Source organism: Punica granatum, chromosome 4 (assembly GCF_007655135.1).
Source record: "Punica granatum isolate Tunisia-2019 chromosome 4, ASM765513v2, whole genome shotgun sequence".
In the NCBI taxonomy this organism is placed as follows: domain Eukaryota; kingdom Viridiplantae; phylum Streptophyta; class Magnoliopsida; order Myrtales; family Lythraceae; genus Punica; species Punica granatum.
This window is the reverse complement of record NC_045130.1, coordinates 26,633,163-26,652,826: the sequence shown is the minus strand read 5'-3', so window position 1 is coordinate 26,652,826 and position 19,664 is coordinate 26,633,163. Positions and strand designations below refer to the sequence as shown.

At 37.4% G+C, this 19,664-nt stretch overlaps 2 protein-coding genes across 2 annotated transcripts; both read right to left on the bottom strand.

The window, feature by feature from the left end:
• Positions 1-5,734: 5,734 nt before the first annotated feature.
• LOC116202213 lies at positions 5,735-6,933 on the bottom strand. Its single transcript, XM_031533660.1, has one exon. It carries the CDS (start codon positions 6,794-6,796, stop codon positions 6,107-6,109), a length of 690 nt encoding a protein of 229 aa, XP_031389520.1. The 5' UTR covers positions 6,797-6,933; the 3' UTR covers positions 5,735-6,106.
• A 7,302-nt stretch (positions 6,934-14,235) lies between these two features.
• LOC116202733 lies at positions 14,236-15,766 on the bottom strand. The gene is made up of 2 exons (XM_031534340.1): positions 15,192-15,766; positions 14,236-15,054 (listed from the first exon to the last, which is right to left on the bottom strand). The coding sequence occupies exons 1-2, from the start codon at positions 15,622-15,624 to the stop codon at positions 14,552-14,554; spliced, it is 936 nt and encodes a 311-aa protein (XP_031390200.1). The 5' UTR covers positions 15,625-15,766; the 3' UTR covers positions 14,236-14,551.
• Between the last annotated feature and the right edge of the window lie 3,898 nt (positions 15,767-19,664).

Genomic DNA, 19,664 nt, shown 5'->3' with positions numbered 1-19,664 from the left:
CATTCGACCGCCCATTCTTTCAAGTAGGCCACGTTTTCTGTTCCCTGATTATATCCATTTAGCCTAAGCTAGGAGGGTTCGACTATATAGCATTAATCATTTGTTCAAAAATCCCGCACTTATAATCCATGTAATTCCTGTATGAGTAACCTTTGAGCTGAAGCAAGGAATAAAAAATCTACCCATCCCCATACCCGTTCAGATTCAAGTAATAGGATAGAGTTGAGGTTGGATTGTCCTATAGAGCATTTCCCAATTCGCTCACCCAGTATTATGTGTGCTTAATTCATGATCAGTTATATCCCGAAAACGAAGATCAGAAATGTGGGAATAAAAACATTTTCTAGGTCTCGCTGTATAGGACTCCCTTCACAGATCGAAAATTGGGGTAGCATGGATCATAAAAAACACTATTGCAGGACTATATGGGGACGCAGAAAAATCTGGGAATGAAGATTAAAATCACAGATGAAAGCGAGCCAAATTTAGGTATGTCCAAATAGACCTTGTGGAATCTGTCTTTCGAGAAACCTTTTAGGTTGTGTGCATCGTAGCAAAAAGAGTAAATAGACAATTTCATCCATGACTTTCACAATTTACTTCAATTTTGTCCATGACTTATTTTTTACATCAATTTCGTCCCCGACTTTACACTTTTGCATCAATTTCGTCCCTGCTACATTAAATTGGTCCTCGAATTTGTACGGTTACATCAATTTAGTCCCTGACTTTGCACAGTTACATCAATTTAATCCATGACTTTCGCAACACAAGTCCCTGAGTTTTGACATTACATCAGATCGATCCCTAGTTACATAGGGACAGATGGCATTAGTATTCCGTTAAATTTGTTCAAGGACTGAATTGATATAACGCTTGGACAAATTGATGTTTCCCCAAATTATCATCTTCTTCCTCTGTCTTCTCTCTCTTTATCTTCTTTCTCTCTCTCTCTCCCCTTCGCTTTCGTCCCACAGTCCCACTTCAAAAGACTTTCCTCTCCTCCATCTTCCTCTTCCTCATCGAATTCCCTTCGGTGAATCACTCGGATTTTTTAAAAAGCTAGTCTCCTCGGTGTTCCAGAGATCAGATGAAACCTCTGTAGAACTTGAGATTCATGTTTCAGCTCATCTGAGACCCAAAAACCCGACAACTTCCATTTATTTAAAAAAATACGTTAAATACTTGTATTTCTGGAAAAATCCCATAAAATTACTGAAAATAGGAATTGAAATACGAGTTCTTAGGCACAAAAATCAATAAAAATGGAGATCGAAACATGTCACGCGAACCTCCCGAAGTTGCTGGGCGTCACAAGCACGAATAATACTGGACAGCCTATCAGGCCAACTTCGGTAGAGTGTTTCTATCTCCACAAGACTCGGATTTCTGTGTTCTAGGTGTTTGTGGAAACCTTAAACAACATGCTACAGTTATAATCAAATGGAAGTGAAAAATATGGAGAAAACAGGTCGAAAAACTAGCTGGAATCCTCTAGTTCATCATATCTGCAGCCGACTTTATAATGCGATATTTTTCAAACGACTCAACCAAATTCGGCTCTGTAAGATCCTGGAGCATCCTATTGATCTAAGCAATGAAATTATATAGCAATTTCAGTCAAATAACATAGCTACGACGATCTACCATTAACGAGCCTTCAAGCTTTCTCTCTGCAGAACCTAACGAGATACACCTTAGCTTTCGGAGTTGAGGGTCACCCTGTCGCCCACCGCCCCAAAATCAGTCAGATTGAAGGCAATCGCCCTCAGCCTCGGGAATGGTCGGGCCATAACATGTGAGATTTGTGCTGAAGAAGAAGAATGAGAAGGAGAGGAGGAAGAAGAAGAGTAAACAAAGACAGATGGGTTAAAAAAAAAGCCAAGGACTAATTTGATTTAGCATGAGGACCAAATTGATGTAACATTTTCTACCATTTAACACTGTCAGCATTAATACTTAACGGCAATGACCAAATTAATGTGGCAGGGGACAAAATTGATGTTGCATTGGAACTTGATCGATGCAACCACCCCACAGAATGACCAAATTGATGCAACTGTAGTACTAATTGATGTACCTGCGGAAAGTCAGGGACTAAATTGATGTAACCGTGCAAAGTCGAGGACCAATTTGATGTAGCAGGGAAGAAATTGATGCAAAAGTGCAAAGTCAGTGACGAAATTGATGTAACTTGCGAAGGTTAGGGACGAAATTGCCTATTTACTCTAACAAAAATTATCAGACACTATGTTCCGTGCTCCACCTACACGTATAATATGTGATGCTATATGTAAGAGTTAAATGCACATTGCTTCTGCCCAATGAGGTGAGTTTGGATTTGATTCGTGACCTTTAAATTTTTACAGAATACCCTTGACCTTACAAAAAATAAGTAAGGTGCCCCTTAATCAAATTTCAACCAAAATTTTGGTCAAAAGATAACATATGTCACTCACATGTTACATTAAAAAGTGCAATAGTGCCACTCCATTAATTAATTATCTGCAAAAGGAGAAGGAAAAAAAAGAACAGTTGAATTTCGGAAATATGGGACCGATCCTCCTGTCATCAAAGGCTCCAATCAATTTTGCTCTTTCTGATTACGAGGGCTGGGTTGCTGCTGATGAGAAGGCTCCAACTTCACCTCTTCTCCTTTTTCTTTCACGTCAGCATCTGCATCGCGGTCTTCCGAATCTTGGGAATTTGACGATGATCCCTCACTATATGGCCTCCCTAGATTTAATGGCTTGTGAACATAAGGAAGATGTATCAAATATTTATGAGCTGGTTTAATCTGAAACAATGTACTTTCTTTCCTCTTTTGGATAGAATTTTGGTCGGAGTTTGGCTTGATTAGGTACCTTATTTATTTTATTTTATGGTAAGGTTATGAAGTACTCTATAAAAATTTGAAGGTTAAAAGGTAAGTTCAAACCCGCTTTATAAGTCAGAATTAAAATGTATTTTACTCTATATTTGAATTCATTGCCCAAGAGGTAAAAATGACGTAACGTAATGGCGCATGTTCTCGCCTGTTAACCTAAATATCACAAGTTTAATATCTAGTTAAACTATTCGTACCGTTTTATTAATTATTGATAATTTTTTTTTATTGTAATAGTTCTTGAATCATTTTTATAACAGAAAGTTTCTTTGGCTCGCGGGTTAGTAATTTTTTTTTAAAAAAAAAACTAAAAGTGAAGGGGGGAAGGATCTGATAGTCAATAATTGTATGCATTGGGAGAATAAATATGGGGGGAAAGGAGAATAGATGCCCTCCACATATAGGGAACAACGAAAAGAAATTTGGACTGGAGTTCATTTTCCTTTTGAACGGGGGATACTTTTAAGTTTTAATAGAGGATCCTTTGCTCTGATCGAAGAAACCCTACCCCCACCCACACACCTTTCTTAATTTTATGGCTGGCTGAAGCCCGTCCTCCTTTGGCTTACCCCCATGCAAAGGTCTTCCCATTTTTCCCACTTCATTTTCACCTCTCCAGAAGAATAAAAATGTTTCGTTAATTTTGTATATATATTAGTCTTTTCGCTCGCGTTTCACTTGTGCGAGATTGATTTCAGGTTATTATGCACAATTAGTATTTATTTCGTCGCTTTAGCTTAAATTTTAAAATTGGATTTAATCTTTTTATTTTGCTTTTTTTGAAAAGTTGGTTAGTCATTATATGGAGATCATGCCTGATTATTTGTGAAGAGGCTCAGATTACTTTTTTTAAAATTTTCATTTTTTAATAAAATTGGCCAACCTTTAATTAGAGAAGCAAATAAATTGCATTTTTTTTGGGTAAGCTGACGGGGCAAAAGCCCTAAATGAACTAAAGCATATAAAGAAGGTGCGTAGTAACCCAAAAAGATCGCCTAACATCAAATAAATTGCTTTTTTCTCTACAATAAGGTTGATTTTAGGGGATTTCTGTGTCGTTTACAATATAAAAAATTCCTTTAGATAATAGCATAAGATATACATTATATATATATATATATATATACACGAATAAGATATATATTATATATACACGAATTTTCTAAATCTTGGTTATCCATGAATTCAGAAAGGCCCTGCGTTAGAATGTTAAAATCACAATTAAAATTACAATCTGTGAAATATGTTCAATTATTTCAATTTCTTTTTTGATAAGATGTTGGATTTTCAGTCGGTAATATGAGCGGTTGGACTTATGCTTAACTCAAAAGTGTATGCTTACACGAAGATGAATCCAATCTATTCACATATAATTTTTTTTTTTTGTATCGATTTACCTGTCGGAGACTTTTAATTCTCAGCAAGATTATGCGGTCATGATCCTTTCATCAATAATGCAGAGTATCACGTACGATGTGATAAATGATTCCACCAAAAAGGGTCCTATAATATTCAAATCAGAAACTTGATCAGCCCTTTGGAAATTACCGTCCTTAAAGTAATTCATGGTCGATAAAGGAATACGAATACTCCGCACAAGATCAAAAAACTGTTCAATCATATTCATAGTGTCCTAAATAAGCGCTTCTCTTTATTGACAAAACACATATGTTATATATATGTACTATTCTGGTTATTGATAATAAAATATTTAAAATAGTACTATTTTTTTCCAAGCAAAAAAAAATAAAAAGTACTATTTTGGCGGTAGAACCATTCTATCTACTAATTTTACACAGTCCCGAGTATCATGAAGTACCTATCAAAAGAAATTTATATGTATCTATATATATGTATATGGACAATAAAAAGAATGTCATCAATACAAACAACTGTTACTTTTGCTCTGGTTAGAGAACGTAACAATTAAATATATATATATATATATGGATTAAACGGTAAGTAATATCATATCTTATGGGAAGGAGAACACAAGTGTCAATTTCGAAAAACGCACGTGTTGTGAGAGTAACGGCTTCAACTATTCATAACACGTTTTCTAGAATCAGAGATAGATGAGTTTTCAGGAACGTGTCTCGGAAAAGATTGAGCATGATGTTATATTTTTGTACTGGATCAGTATGCTTATAGTGCAAAAATAGATGTAGCAAATGAACCTTTGATTGACATTTCGCAAATGTCGCGGGCAAACAAGAATGCATTGAGTGGAACAAAGTCAGGTGGGCTGGCAAGGGCGTACTTAAAAAGCGACAAAGGAAGGGACCATTGCTTTGACAGGGCAGAGAATTTTGAGATGCGGGCAACCGAAAGTAGCTCTGTCCTCTTTGCAGCAGACAACGGCCCGTAGCAGCTCCGACCTAACCCACCCATATATCCACGACAGTGGAAATATCCCATGATTTATGCTTATTGAGATACAGAAATTTTTCGATAATCATACAAACCATCTAATAGAAAGCCGTACCATTAACTAAAGACTCCGGCTCCCGTCTTCCCAAGAAAATTTTCAATTGGACCCAAAACATGAGAAGAGGCAATGATGAAGAAAGAAAAGAAACAAAATATGAAAGAATGGATGATGGATTTGGCATGCTTCGGGTCATAATTAAACCCACTTGGGGTCACATTTTATCAAAGGAACTTTTGGGTTAAAGTAGGGCAAATCCCATGATCAAGCGCCTTAAATGCATAATTGACTGATTGTTTAACTGCCATACCAAACCCATGATTCATAAATGTGACAGCCTTGACACTGACTTCAGTGGATGGATTCCTCCTCTATTGAACCATGAACAGCAATCAATTAGATGAGGAAGCTCAGCTGCGTTGAAATCAAGTTGATTTCACCATACTCGATTCATGAACATTGAATCCATTTAGACAGAACTACAATTTTTTACACTAGTAAAAGGGGGAAAAAAAATTGAACTCCTATTGATTGGGGAACAAACTACCGACTTTCCTTTTTTACATTGCCAAAAGGGTAACTTAATTTACAAAAATTCTTCCTCAAAAAGGAAGAATGAGAAGAACCTATTTTCAAGATTACATTACACAACCTATCTTACACAGAGGACTTCAAGAAGTCTTCCACTGTTTTAAGGTAACAAAAACATGAAACCTCCGACACTGACTAACCTTGTCTGTTTTAAGGCGTTTATTATTGCAGTTACTTCATCGGAATAGAATAGGTTCAGATCAATTCCAAACCCCCCAAATCCTCTCACCTATAAAACCCACCAGCCTCCTCACCGACCCTTTCTCCGGCCCTTCCTCCGCCGCCTCGCCTCCGCGTGTTACGGTGGTGCCTCCATCTGAAGTCCCCGAGTCGGCCGATTGCGATGTCGAACTTACTAGGTCGTCCTTCTTCGGACGCTGCTCTGACGGAAACCCATCCTGATCACGGGATGATGATGAGGGCGGCTTCGAATCGGTGGCCCCTCTCGTCTGCTTCCTCCTCTCCTTCTTGGTTTTAGTGTTGGACCCCTTGCTCTTCACGAGCCCATCCTCGAACTGATCGATGATCTCGTGGATGAGCTGCCGATTGGGGGAGGAGTCCCACCTGACCCAGTAGCTCATGTAGCACTCGAAACAGTCGCAGCTGAACATCGGGGGATGGTCGCTCTTGCCGGGTAGGCAGCTTCTCTGGCCGCCGCCTTTTCCTGCGGGGGAGACGGCGGAAGAGGGCCTTCGATGGATGCTGCTGCCTTGTTCCCAGCCGGTGTTATTATTGTTGTTGTTGGACAAGAGAAGGTAGGCGAGGACCTCGCGGTCGTCGGGCGAGAGGGCTGCGGCGAGTGTGAGGATGGCCGCGGGGAGGAAGGAGAGGTGGTCGGAGACGACCGGCGGCGAGGGGTAGACGGTGCTCTTCCGATAGAGCTTCTTCATGGGGGTGGCGGTGTGCGAGCGAGGGTTCCTTTTCCGGAGAGAGAAATGCGTGAGAGAGAGAGAGAGAGAGAGAGAGAGAGAGAGAGAGAGCCAGAGCACAGCAAGTCTAACCAGCTCTTCAGGGCGGTTCGGACTTTGACAGGTTGATGAGATTTTAATCTCTTTCTCATTCAGCAAAAAAAAAAAAAACTCTTTCTAATTTTAAATCTTATTATAATTATTTTTTAAAATTCCCGGTCTGATGGGCGCGACTGTCCACTCGAATATCGGGTTAATTTTGGTCATCAGGTACTTTCAGAAAGTTTTAAACCCTCTCAATTGCTTTGATCGGTCACGAATAATATAATTTGCTGACGGTACATTTTCGATGAATAATTTATATATTTTTGTAAATATATATATGATTGTGGTAAAACAATATACTTTTCAAGAGGTAATGAAAAAATTTCAAGTTTGAAATTCGTGGTGAGGTTATTCATAACTTTTTACTATTTACTAATTTTTTTATTTTATTATATATATTAAATTCATAAGCCTCCTTAGAACCGATAAAATTTTTCGTTATCCAAGTTAATACATTGGAATAATAATTTTATAACCTGGTATGGACCAGTATAATTATTTTATCCTTTTCTTTTAAATATCCAATCCTTTTATATGGTTAGCGATTATTATATAAGGTTCATCTTTTTAGTACATGGAAAAATAAAAATTAAAACTTGTCACACTAATCTATATAAATTTGTATCCACTCTAATATGGTAGAATGATAAATGTTTTAATAAATTAATATAAAATATAGATTTTAAATCCAATAATAATAATTATTATTATAAAGAAATAAATATATCCATAATAAATGTCTTAATAAAATGGGTTAATTACAAAAAAGTATAAACTTTTCACATTTTAACAATTCTACCACGAGTTTTTTTCTTTAACCTAAAAATGTACAAACTTTTAATTTGATAATAATTTTAGCACATAGTCAAAGTTTTCATTACTTTGAACATAATTAATGTCACAGAAGGCATCGGCGATCCCCATCGAAGGGAGGCGCCGACAACCCCGATCAGAGGAGGGTTGCCGGAATCGGGAGAACCCTCAAATTGGGGATTCCCCCGATTCCGGCAGGTGAAGCCACGACCCCGATCATCACTCTTCGATTGGGGTCACCAACGCCCTCCCCTCCATTGGGATTGCTAACGCTCTCTATTACCTTGATTCCATCCAAATTAATGAAAAATTTAACGTTGTGTTAGAATTGTTATGAAATTGAAAGTTTGTACATTTTTAAGATAAGAAAAAAAGCTCGTACTAGAATTGTTAAAATGTGAAAAGTTTATGCTTTTTTGGTTATTAACCCAAATAAAATCTATATAAATATTAAAGTTGTATCTACTCTATTAAATAGGGATGAAACGGTAAATGTTTTAATAAATTAATGTGCAATATAGATTTTAAATCACAATAATAATAATAATAATTATAAAATAGTTAATATCTTAATAAAATTAATATGCAATATCGAAATTAAATAATAATAATTATTAAAAAAATAAATATATCTATATCCAATAGTAAATGTCTTAATATATTAATATACAATATGGAAATTATTTATTAGTCAATAAAGAAATAAATATATTCAAAAAAATATATTAATCATTTTTTTATTTCATAAGTAAATAAATTTTCATAGCTCTAAGGATTTCATTAGTAAATAATTATTCATAATTTTAAGGAAATGGGGAATTATTTAAAATTCAAAAATAAATTTTAAAAATCATTGTTAGCTTTATAAAAGTTCAATCAAGAGATCTCACATCGAACCCATTTTATCGAAAATTATTCAAACTCACGAAACTTAATACATGAAATGTGATTGAGATAAATAAACTTAATACTAACTTTAAAAATTTATAGGTTTTATTATTATTATCCTTTCGTTAATTAATGCTAAGAATTTTAATTTTTACGATTTTAAAATTATTTTTCTATAAATTAGATGATGATTTTGATTTTGTATATGAAGTATTTTACATGAATTATATGCTCGAACTCTTCAATTAATATTATTTAGCGTGGGTTTTAAATTTACCCTATTGAAGTTTATACAGTATAAAAATAAATTTTCTATACTCTAATATAAATTATAAAATGATAGCAATTATTCTCTCAATACTTAGATTCTTATAATAAAATTTTCTTTATAAAATTCATGCAACATACGGCTTCAATAGCGTAGTAAATAAATAAAGAAGTGACCTTTCGTATTAATTGTTTATTTTTTTGTTATAAGAGGTCCACTGACTTAATAATATTTCAAATTATTTAACGTAGAAGATGTTATATGCAAAATTTTAAAATTTTCTTAGCGTCTTCAGCAGATCTTAAGTTTGAATATTGTGAATGGAGAAACTTAATACTGTGAGAGTTTTAATTTTTAGTGGGCCGAATAGCTCAAACTGGAGGACTATATAGTATAATTTAGGAAAAGCAAAATAAAGGGGCATGGAAGTCTTAGAGAAAAATCAAACTCAAAATCCATTGGTTCCAAATTGGTGACTTGTATCATTGGGTAAAATTCCCTGCCTCGTCAAAGTAGACATCTTTCAAAGCCAAGGTGTTCATGTGCAGTCAATATTGTAACATGGGTGTTTTAGGAAAATGTATTGGCAATTGTTAGTTCAAATTAATCGGGCATGCCAGTATCTCGACGGGAGGCTTGTACACAGGCAAACCTATTAAGCTATAAAGGTATTATTAACGCGCATACATAATCCATACTGTTGATTATCACTAATAAATCCACATATAATCTCTAAAGCATCCAGAGAAAAAGTTATAAATTGTCACTGTCTCATAATTTAAAAATAACTAACGTTTTACTAACGTGAGTTAGTTTAAACGGTTCGACATTTGTTTTACTTAAGCAAGGTCTCGGGTTTTAGTCATTGCAAATGTAAAAAATTTATACTAGAAGAACTTTATTTCTTAGTAGACTGATGCTCAATTAAATTAGTTAAGATATAATTGAATTTTCGGATATCAACATTTCTATCAAATATATAACTAAAATTTTAATTAAAAAAAAAGGCTAGCGCAACAAACGATGAAGAATATTATTTTTTAAAAATCTTTTGGTGCAAACGAGCCGAAGCCAATTTTTATTCTTTAATTTGTCGAGACATAACATAAATTATTTATAAATTATGACATTAAATTGGGGATGTAATAGTTCAAATTTTGTCTGCTCTTGATGTAAGAGAAAAGCAAATAAAAAAAAAAAGGAAGGCGTGAGGGACTGGGTCGGCGAGGCCGGGAGAATTCTTTTGTGGGGGGCGGAGTTCGGGTGCTACGAGGGGGACGGTGCAGTGGCAGAAGGAGAGGACCCTATTGGTTGAAGTGCTTGCATATTTAGTGCAGTTTGATGCTGTGGGTCCCATGCTCCCTGACCTGTCCCAATCTTCCTTCCGTGTTATTCAGTTGATGCCTGTGTTAGTTGACTTGGTCGTACATCTTGTACAAGCAGAATGCGCAGTTTTTGTTTTTGCTTTTGCTTTGTATTTATTAATAAAGAATTAATTCAATCGCGCATCCTTCTAATTAATTCCATAGAAATGCATCAATGTCCCTTATTTTCTTTGACATGATATTCTGTTTTTTTTTTTTGTACAAGTCCAGGAATTCAAAAGTCCAAGCTCGGAATAGTTGAGTTCGAGTGACGTCGGCTCACTAAAAGATAAAATTCTTAGGGCGGAGACTTTCTCTTTCACTAGAATTAACTCGATACTTTATTTAACGGGAACAACTATCGATTGAATGGATCCATGTTGGTCACTCATTATCCGAATTTTGCTATCGTAATAGCTGACTCAATGACACGTGTGCTTTCCCTGTAAGAGAGAGCAGTGGGGCATATTCCACAGGAGAGCTTCGCTGCCTTCTGGCCTAGGCGACTTCGGCAGCAACCCCAAGAGGTCCGCAAAGACCTCCTCGCACGGGGGACAGCCGCCAGCAGCGAAACCATCCCCTCTCAAATCGACCCTCTACTTCCTCTAATTGGGCAGACCATGTTTTATTTAAAATTTATTTATTTATTTATTTTTATTTTCCAAAATCAATGATAGATTACTAAATAGGTTATTTTTAATTTTCATGCTTCATATGAATGGGGGTCTCCGGCGACCGGGTGGTGGCCCCCGGCAAGGACCTTCACCGCCCATGCCCTATACCTGTTCCATTGTTCCCCTTGCTTTTTTTTTTCCCTCTAAATATTTTTCAGTACTTTGTAAATTATAGCTATTAATTTTTTTTCTTGGATAGAAATCGTCATCAAAAATTGAAAATGGGATCAAAACAAAAGAAATGCAAAACGTTGAGGGCACAAATATAAGAAAAATAGATATATGATGAAAATGACAAAAGCACTAAAACTTGAGGATCAAAATCTCTTTTCACTTTGTGGAATCAACAAGAAAGTTCAATGAGTTCGGCCATCGTTAGAGACTGGTGGAGCTCTCGCGAGCTCCCCTATTGCCATCATACATATGAATCCACCTTGATAAGGTCTACTACGCTGATGAGGTCGCTTAGAGCACAAATGTGGTATGTGGTGATGGTCAAGATGTGTGGTGGCAGTGTGGTGCTCGGGCCAATGGAGGGGAGGAACAATCTTGGCTTGCCATGACTTCATTCAATTAATAGTGACTTTCACATAATATTATCAAACAAAAACATTTGATGATTTTTGAGAACGTAATCTACCGGTAGATAGTTTTCACGAGGAAACGAACTAAAAAAAAAGAGAAAAAGAAAAGAAAGGCGAGATAAAAGTAGTACGTTATCTGCCTATCGAAAATAGTATGTTGTTTTCTCATTTCTAATGCATGTCGTCAAGCCTACTATCCAACCTTTCACCAGCAGTCTAATTAAAGTTCGAAGTGACCCGTTTCAGCTAGAATAGGGGAGAACAAGGTGGATTGAACTGCAATTGGCCGTTACGATCCGGCATGTAGAGAAAAAGCCAATTGCAAATAGTTCATTCTTCCCTTCCCGCCGAGGATGAAATTCAGCATTTCCTTTCTCGTTTTTAATGGTTTTGAAAACTGATATGCCTATTCCGGTTTGTTTCTTCCTCTTGTATATAGCAAGTCTTAGTTCTTTTGTCTCATGTTTCGATTGGATCGATTAGATTATTTGTTTCCTTGTGTCTATTTACTGGCGCCCCCCCGTAATTTAGAAGTATGCTTCTCATTAGAGTATATTGGAACTTAGGGCGAGGCAGTTGATGTTTGAAAATGAAATAATACAGCTCATGACAAGGACAAGAGTAAGAGAGTCGGGTCTATTGGGCTTAATGCACAAGAGTCGGCCCAGTAACCATGTCCAGCTAGCCTTTAACAAGCCCAGGGCCCGTTTCATGGTCGCTCGGCCTATGGCAGAGCTCAGCCTAGCACCTCACCTCAACCACCTACTTATAGCTAGGAGCTGAGTATAAATAGGAAAACGCTGAAAGTTAGAACTAACTCATTTCCACCGGAGGACTTTCTAAGTCTCATTCTCTCTGTAAGTTCTCTAATCTCTCTCATAGTCGGGGGACCAGAACCTCATCTCTTAGTGCTCTCGTTGAGAGTTCTGAAGCCATTAAGCTCCGAAGAGTCCAAATTGCAAGCAAGACGGAGAATCATATAAAAAAAGGCACTCGGAATGGAGGAAGTATGTGTTATATTCTACGTATCCTCAACGGAAAAAAGGGGGAAGGGTGTACTCATCATACAATTTCTATTAGGCTCTCTTTCGTTTTTGGAGACCCACATAAATGTGACTACTACTTGGGTTCTTGGTGGTAACTCTTCCTAGTAGTATCTAGTTTACGGTCAGAATGCCTTCTAAACTGGAGAAGGTCAGAATGCCCTATCCTTTGCAGCTCCCAAATAGGTAACCGGTCCGTTCGTGGGCTAAGTTCGTGATAAAATTTTTGATAGGGCAAGAAAATGCATTTTTATCGGCTCATCATGCAAGGAAAAGACATAGGAAATTGTTTGATTTGGAATTCGAAGAAATCATCATGTATGGGCCGTGAAGCGGATAATCGGGAGCCTAAGGGATGGATGCAAATAGCAAAGGGAGACGTTGGCCATGTTAATGGCTTTAGACAAAATCTATGGACAAAATCTTGACAAAAAAAAAAAGAAAAAAGAACCAATTAATTCTCTTGCTAAATTTATTTTTTGTCCATTTACCAAAATAGCAAACTCCATGTTAAATTGGCCAATAAAAACTCCATGTTGAATTATTATATTGACAGATTCAAGTTTTGTGTTTTTAAATACTAGATAAAAATATTCTACCAAAAAAAAAAAAGAAGATGAAAACAAACAGCGAACTATCAACTAGATTCATTGAAAATGAATGATCTATATATCTGTCTAACGTCGTGTAGCTTCTAACTTAGATGCTTGTAAAAGGTTTGAAAATCTTTTCTTACACTTAAATTCTACATATAAATTATATGAAGTTTGGAATTTAATATTGTAATTAAAAAAAAATTATGGTTGTTTATCAAAGAAAACTAAAGTGATACCAATTGTCTACAATGCACTCTTATATTACATGTGCAACGCACTTGCTATATCAACTGTGTGTGAGTATATATGTGTATACATACAGGATGTTATAGCAAACTCTCAGTTTTACATAAACATAATGTCCTTTATATTCTTTTAGCTGAATTAATGTCCTTCATATTCAGTTTTTACCTTTGTATCCTTGCTTTCTCATTCTCTGAGTATAGTTCAATTCATGCTACTAGGAGATACATCCTTTCTACTAAATGAGTGCCCAGAATACGGTCAATTCATACTATGATTCCTCAATATTTGCCATTGGTCCTCTCCAAGAGTTCGTTTTGAGTTTTATATGACTAAAGCGTTAGTCACGGCCTCATAGTAGTCCTTTGTTTTCTTCCATTATAAGTGAAACACTTTGATCTAGTACAGAAAAGCAGAACAAGAAAAGAAGCAGCATATATGGGTGGTGTCTCAAAAAGTCCAAAAAAAAAGAAAGTGGTGTACCTGGTCGAGTCAGGCACCAAAAAATTGATAATTTAACTTAATTGACAATATCACCATGAACACATTTTTTTTTCGTAAGTATCACCATCGACACATAAAACTTATATATAACTTACAAAAATACTTATCTTTTGAGGAAGGGGTCTTGGTGCAGTGGCATAAGGCGCCGTCCGAAACTAAAAGGTTTTGGATTCGATCCTCTTCAGCGGGGCTTATATACCCCTTTATTTATCTTTATTTTCTTTCCTTATACTAGACCTATATGCTTCCTTTATTATCGGAAAAAAAAGTACTTATCTTTTCAAAATGGAGAATCAGCTGCCAATACTTATCTTTTCAAAATGGAGAATCAGCTGCCAATGGAAAACATATGTGCCTTCTTTATTACTGAAAATAAAGTACTTATCCTTTCAAAATGGAGAGAAAATGTATACTATATAATATTTTACATACACAACGCTAGTTGAATGGTATTGCTGAGCTGCCAATTGTAAACAGATCTCCCACTGGTGGGGGGGTGGGGGGAATTGAACACTAGAATGCTGCATATTCTAGCATAAGATCGAAGAAGAAAAAATGTTCTTTGGAGAGGAGAGAAAAACAGAAATAATATATCAAAATAATTCCCTAAATGAACATATTTAACTGCACAAACTCTACCATTTCTAGTCACAACTCACAAGCCAGTTTCCTTCCCACTGAACGCTGCAGTCAAATGCCCGGTCCTCAGCAAATTCTTGCACGCAAAATCCTCCCGGCACTTGTATGAAATTCCTGGAAATGACTTAAATCCTACTGCCCGGTTTACTCCTCCCCCTCCCGAGCTCTCTCTAGACCGAACTTTGTTAGTAGTCCGCTTGTAGGACCCAAACCACTTTGCCTGCATGTATCTATTCTTCCTCCATGGGGGAACGGACAGCCCCGTACTCTTCATGGTCTGCTTAATGGCGGTGCACATAAGCCTCACCACCTGCTTCAGCTCCTCAGGCCTTCCTACAAAAACCCTAGGAAACAGACCTAGCAGCAAGGAATACTCGCTTGTTGGCCGGGCTATTTGGAAGATTCCCGCAAGGAAAGGCTCGACGATGATGCGGGATCCATCTAGTAGCTTGACATCGATGTACTGGTAGTCACCAGCGGGGAACTGAGGAGTTTTCTCCCACCTCGATTTGCAGAGACCTGTGCCATCAACATGCACGAGATGAAATTTAATGATAATATGCAAAATTTAGCACTCAGCATAGGATGTAATATCGATTCATTATATTTGTTTCTAAGTGAAACTGATGTTTATCTGCAATATTAATGCTACTCACCCGCATCAAATCCTCTCTCACGTAAAATGGTCATCAGCCGACGCTTGAAAGTATCATGTGACGAAGTTCTATCATTGATAACCTCCAGCGTAGCTTCAATCTCCGAACGTATTTCTTCACCACCATAATTCTTCGATTCTTTGAATAAATTCTGCAGTTGGTCACGGATCTCAGCATCTGAGCAATTATAGTTCTCGCTCCCCTCTTCGCTGATTGACATTAAAGTGGGGTCATGTTGTGTGTCGTCATCTTCTAGATAGACCGCTTCAGCTCCCTCTCTCTCCATGAATGAGGCCACGAGGTCGGAGAGATTGACAGGGCTTTCATCCTCAGCTGAGTGCTCGCTGCCACTGCTCTGGCAGAGGCGGACTGCTCTCGTCACCTCGTCAAACGCCGCTGCCACCCGACTAAACCTAATTGGTATCTTGGCCATTTAATTCGATCAGTAAATCGGTATCCGACTAATTGTGGTCGAGGAGATTGTAAGAGTGCCAGTGGAGTGAATTCACAAGCGGAGTGGCAATTTAAGGCTCACTTGTGAGTCTCAACAATGTTGAGATGATGAAGAAGAAATGTTGTCATCACGTGAAGAAGACGACAATGGCGAGAAGATGTTGTAATGACGTTCTGACTGGGTCTATAACAGGCGTTATCTATATATATACGTCCATAAATATATATGGAGAGAGAGTCTCTCTCGATTTCTTGAGTTTATTTTGTGTCCGGTAATTAATTGGGAATTCAGATTAATAATTCTGTATGTGGCCGGGTTCTGCTACTTGCAAATGTATCTGCCCAGAAAACCATATCCGATGCACCTCTTTTTTTCTTTTTCGTTTTTTTTGTTTGAAAATAAATCTTTTTTTTCCAATCTCCTTTTTACCGTTTCCTAATAAAAAATAAAAATATTTTCTAATATATTGATATTATTATTATTATAAAAAAACTGAATTCGTATAGCATTTTCATAATAAAAAACTTTATTGTTCGCCTTAAAAAAATATCTTGATTAAATATAATCCTTAATATTATTGTTCTATATTTTATGATATTATTCATTTATTATAGATATAGCAATGCTTTTAATGGCATTGGTTGCGCATATTTTCTTTGGGAAATATATTTATCTTCAGAAGTTGGATGCCAACTATCATCCAATTCTGTCATCATATGATTATGCCAAATAACGGAGTACTACTATGCCACTTACTCTACTTTCAGCATATTTCGGCCAAAACTTTTCGAGGAGGGACTTTTCGGTGCAAAACATTATAATATACTAAAATTTGTAAAGATTATTGTACTTTTCCACATTCCGTTTACCATTAAATTTGAGAATTAGGTCAATTAATTCTGCTCAGAAATATATATTTAGCCATCCACAGGAAAAAAGTTAAATAAAAAAGGAGGACAGTTGATTAGTAGTATTGAATTACATTATAATGAAGTCATAAAGGAGTATAAAGGAAAATAGTGTCGGCAGTCAAAGCAGCCCACGCTCTGACTCCTCCACGGTGCCATTAACGCCGTTAAAGGATTGTCACGTCCATGAGATGCCCATGTGTCGGGGAAAGGCAAACAGTTCCTTGGCACATTCTCCCACGTGGCAAAGCCATGTAATCTGACGTGGATATTTTTAAAAGGCTGGGAGCTACACGTCAGCCCAATATATTTGATTGGATGTGAAAACTAGACGCAGTATAACTCAATCAGGCTTTGAATGAACCTGGACACTGGTGAGCGCACCGGTTGTCTATGTTCAATGAACTTGAAGTTGTGTCTTGATTCATTGAATCTCCTCCCGTTGGCAATGCTATCTCGACTAATGTCTGCCGTTGATCCTTCTAGGCAATTTAGAGGAGAAAATTGTTAAATTGTTAGCATAATTTTATCCAAGAGAAATTAAGGTACATTCTTACGGTGTATTGACTGAGCAAATTGTTAGTTTAATTTGCTTTAAGTTTTGCGGAAAAGAAAAATGATGATACTGGTAAGGATAAATTGAACAATTAGTATAAAATCTTCTATAACACTTTGTTGTAAAAACTAAAAATCATACTTCTGGGAAGTCGTAGTGATTGTAGATGACCTCTCGGTCCAAGGATTGGTTCTCAAGGAATGCCATAAAGGTTCCAATCAAGAATCGTAGTTGTGTGGGAGGCGATGCAAACCCAGGACACGAAGGGTCCATGCCCTTTAATCACCAAGCTGCTAGACCTAATTGGTGGTAAGCCTCAACTTTATGCCTGAGTATTGTTGATGTACTCGGGATATAGACGAAGGACTTTGAGCCAATCTTGCGCTTATTAGAATTGAGCAGATTTAGTTTGGCATGTGATCTGGAGCTAGTTATAAATATGACTTCAGATATTAAAGAGAGCCTACGTATGGCATATAGCTCTTTGGCAATCGATTTCACTGTTGATAGTTTCGAATTGCTTGTGAAATTCATGCCTTTTACTATCGTCTTACCGAATCTTATTATCGACTTCATGCGCTAATGGAACATCTAAATTACCAAACCTGGAAGGGCAACCAAAATTAATGGCATACTAATCACCAAAGGCAAGGACAACAATGGTTCTATCATTTGACCTACTAATCAATTTTTCATTTTCTAGTTTAGTCCCCAAACTTCTTTTGAGTTAGAACCTTTCCCATCTTCCCTAACCTTTCCCATGAATTTATCTTTTATGGTATAACAAATATTTAGAGTTTACTAGAAAAACTTGGTCTTTGTGGAACCGAAAATTTCGAGTTCGAGGGTTCTATTGCGTGGGGGCCTATATCCCGCACGCCCTTTCGGTACTCTAGCTTACGAGACTTGCCATTTTATTTATTTACCTCGTGATTTTAGGGTTGTACTTGACTCGTCTGTTTTGACAGCGTAAATTCGGTGAAATGATCGCTTTGGACCAAGGACCCGAAAGAAAAGTAGGCTTGCACGTCGAGGAATCGATTCGCTATCCTCGTGTTACAGTTCGTCGGACCGTGGTGGTCGACTCCTTGTGCGAACAGAGACCGCGAGTACTCAGGCTTAATCGTCTTTAGGTAGCAATAGACCAACTTGATCGGTTCGACACTCGGACCTCTTGCTCGCCGACCGAGGATCCTTACAAATGAATAAATAAATGTACAAATAAAATCCTCGCAATGTACTCTCGAATAATTACAGAATACAAACGAATAAAATAAATGGATCCCGATCGGTTTGTATTGGGCCAATATTCCACTCCGGTTCACCGTGAGGTTTTGAATGACTAATAGGTAAATTAAGGCAAAGCGAACTCAAAGAGCAGGGGGTCGGGTCCGACCGGACCGACAAACAGCAAAAGAGCCAATTGACTCTCAAGACGGCCGTGGATGCGGTCGAGCTCCCGAGCAATTGTCAAGCTACGATTCACGCACCCAATTCGAGTCGTCTTCCGCTTAGACACTACTCAAAGTAAAGCGGTGACTCGAGGCTAGACCTCATTTCGCACTCGAGTTGCACGCTCTCACTGTGCATGAGGGCGTTGGACCCCGTGGTCGACGATTCGGGGTGTTGGACCCCGTGTAATGCGTAACCTAAGGGTTCGGACCCGAACCACAACAAACAGCACGTAATAGTGGGAAACAGAAGGAAACTGATAAAAAATGATAAAGCAGATGAAAACAGACAAAAACAGAGAAATACAGACAAGTTATGTATTATGCTCAGTTTACGTGATTTAGCCAATTATTAACTGGGGTTAGTTGGCAAACAATCTCCCTACCCTAGGCAAGCAAATGAATATGCTAGAATGCAGTTATAGGTCAACTATGTGTGTGAGTTTGTTTTAAAACTTTGTTCTGCATAGTGACATTGTGATCTCACTGAATATACCAAACACATGTTTTGACTCTAGATTTGGAGCCTAGAGTTCCGCCTATCCATTACCTAATGTTTGTTTAAGCCGAATAAATGATTAATAGAGATTTGCATATTTTATGACAGTGGTAACAATGCTAAATACCCGAATCTACGGTAGGATGACAGAAGCACTGAAAGCGGATAAAGAGTGCTATGCAAATGAGACTTGCACCTGAACGGGTTTCCTATCTCCAACCATAAATCGAGGTGTTTCAATCTCCCTAACGCCTAGAGAGTCGGCGAGCCACGAAACGACGGTTATGTCATTGGTTTGCGAAATGTGTAAAGTGCTCGTGTAAAATCAAAATTGTGTGACACGAAGGGGTCTAAAGAAGACTCGTATACCTTGACTTGAGCCGCCTCAAATCGGGCCCAGACTAGAGTCAAGGCATGCAAGTCCACCCTAGACACCGATTATATTCGTGTTATGCGTCTCAATGTTTTAAAATTGTGAATTTTAAAAGGCATTTTCGACGTTTCATGATCCATCGACGCGGTTACAAATTGATAGCCGATTCGTGCAATTTATTTTATGCCGAATGATTTGCTTAGTCAAATGACACGTCCCATTTTCCCGTATG

Coding starts and splice junctions, on each gene's coding strand:
- LOC116202213 (XM_031533660.1), bottom strand. CDS start 6,796: ATGAAGAAGCTCTATCGGAAGAGCACCGTCTACCCCTCGCCGCCGGTC.
- LOC116202733 (XM_031534340.1), bottom strand. CDS start 15,624: ATGGCCAAGATACCAATTAGGTTTAGTCGGGTGGCAGCGGCGTTTGAC. Junction 15,055..15,191: donor TGAGAGAGGATTTGATGCGG/GTGAGTAGCATT, acceptor TTGATGGCACAG/GTCTCTGCAAATCGAGGTGG.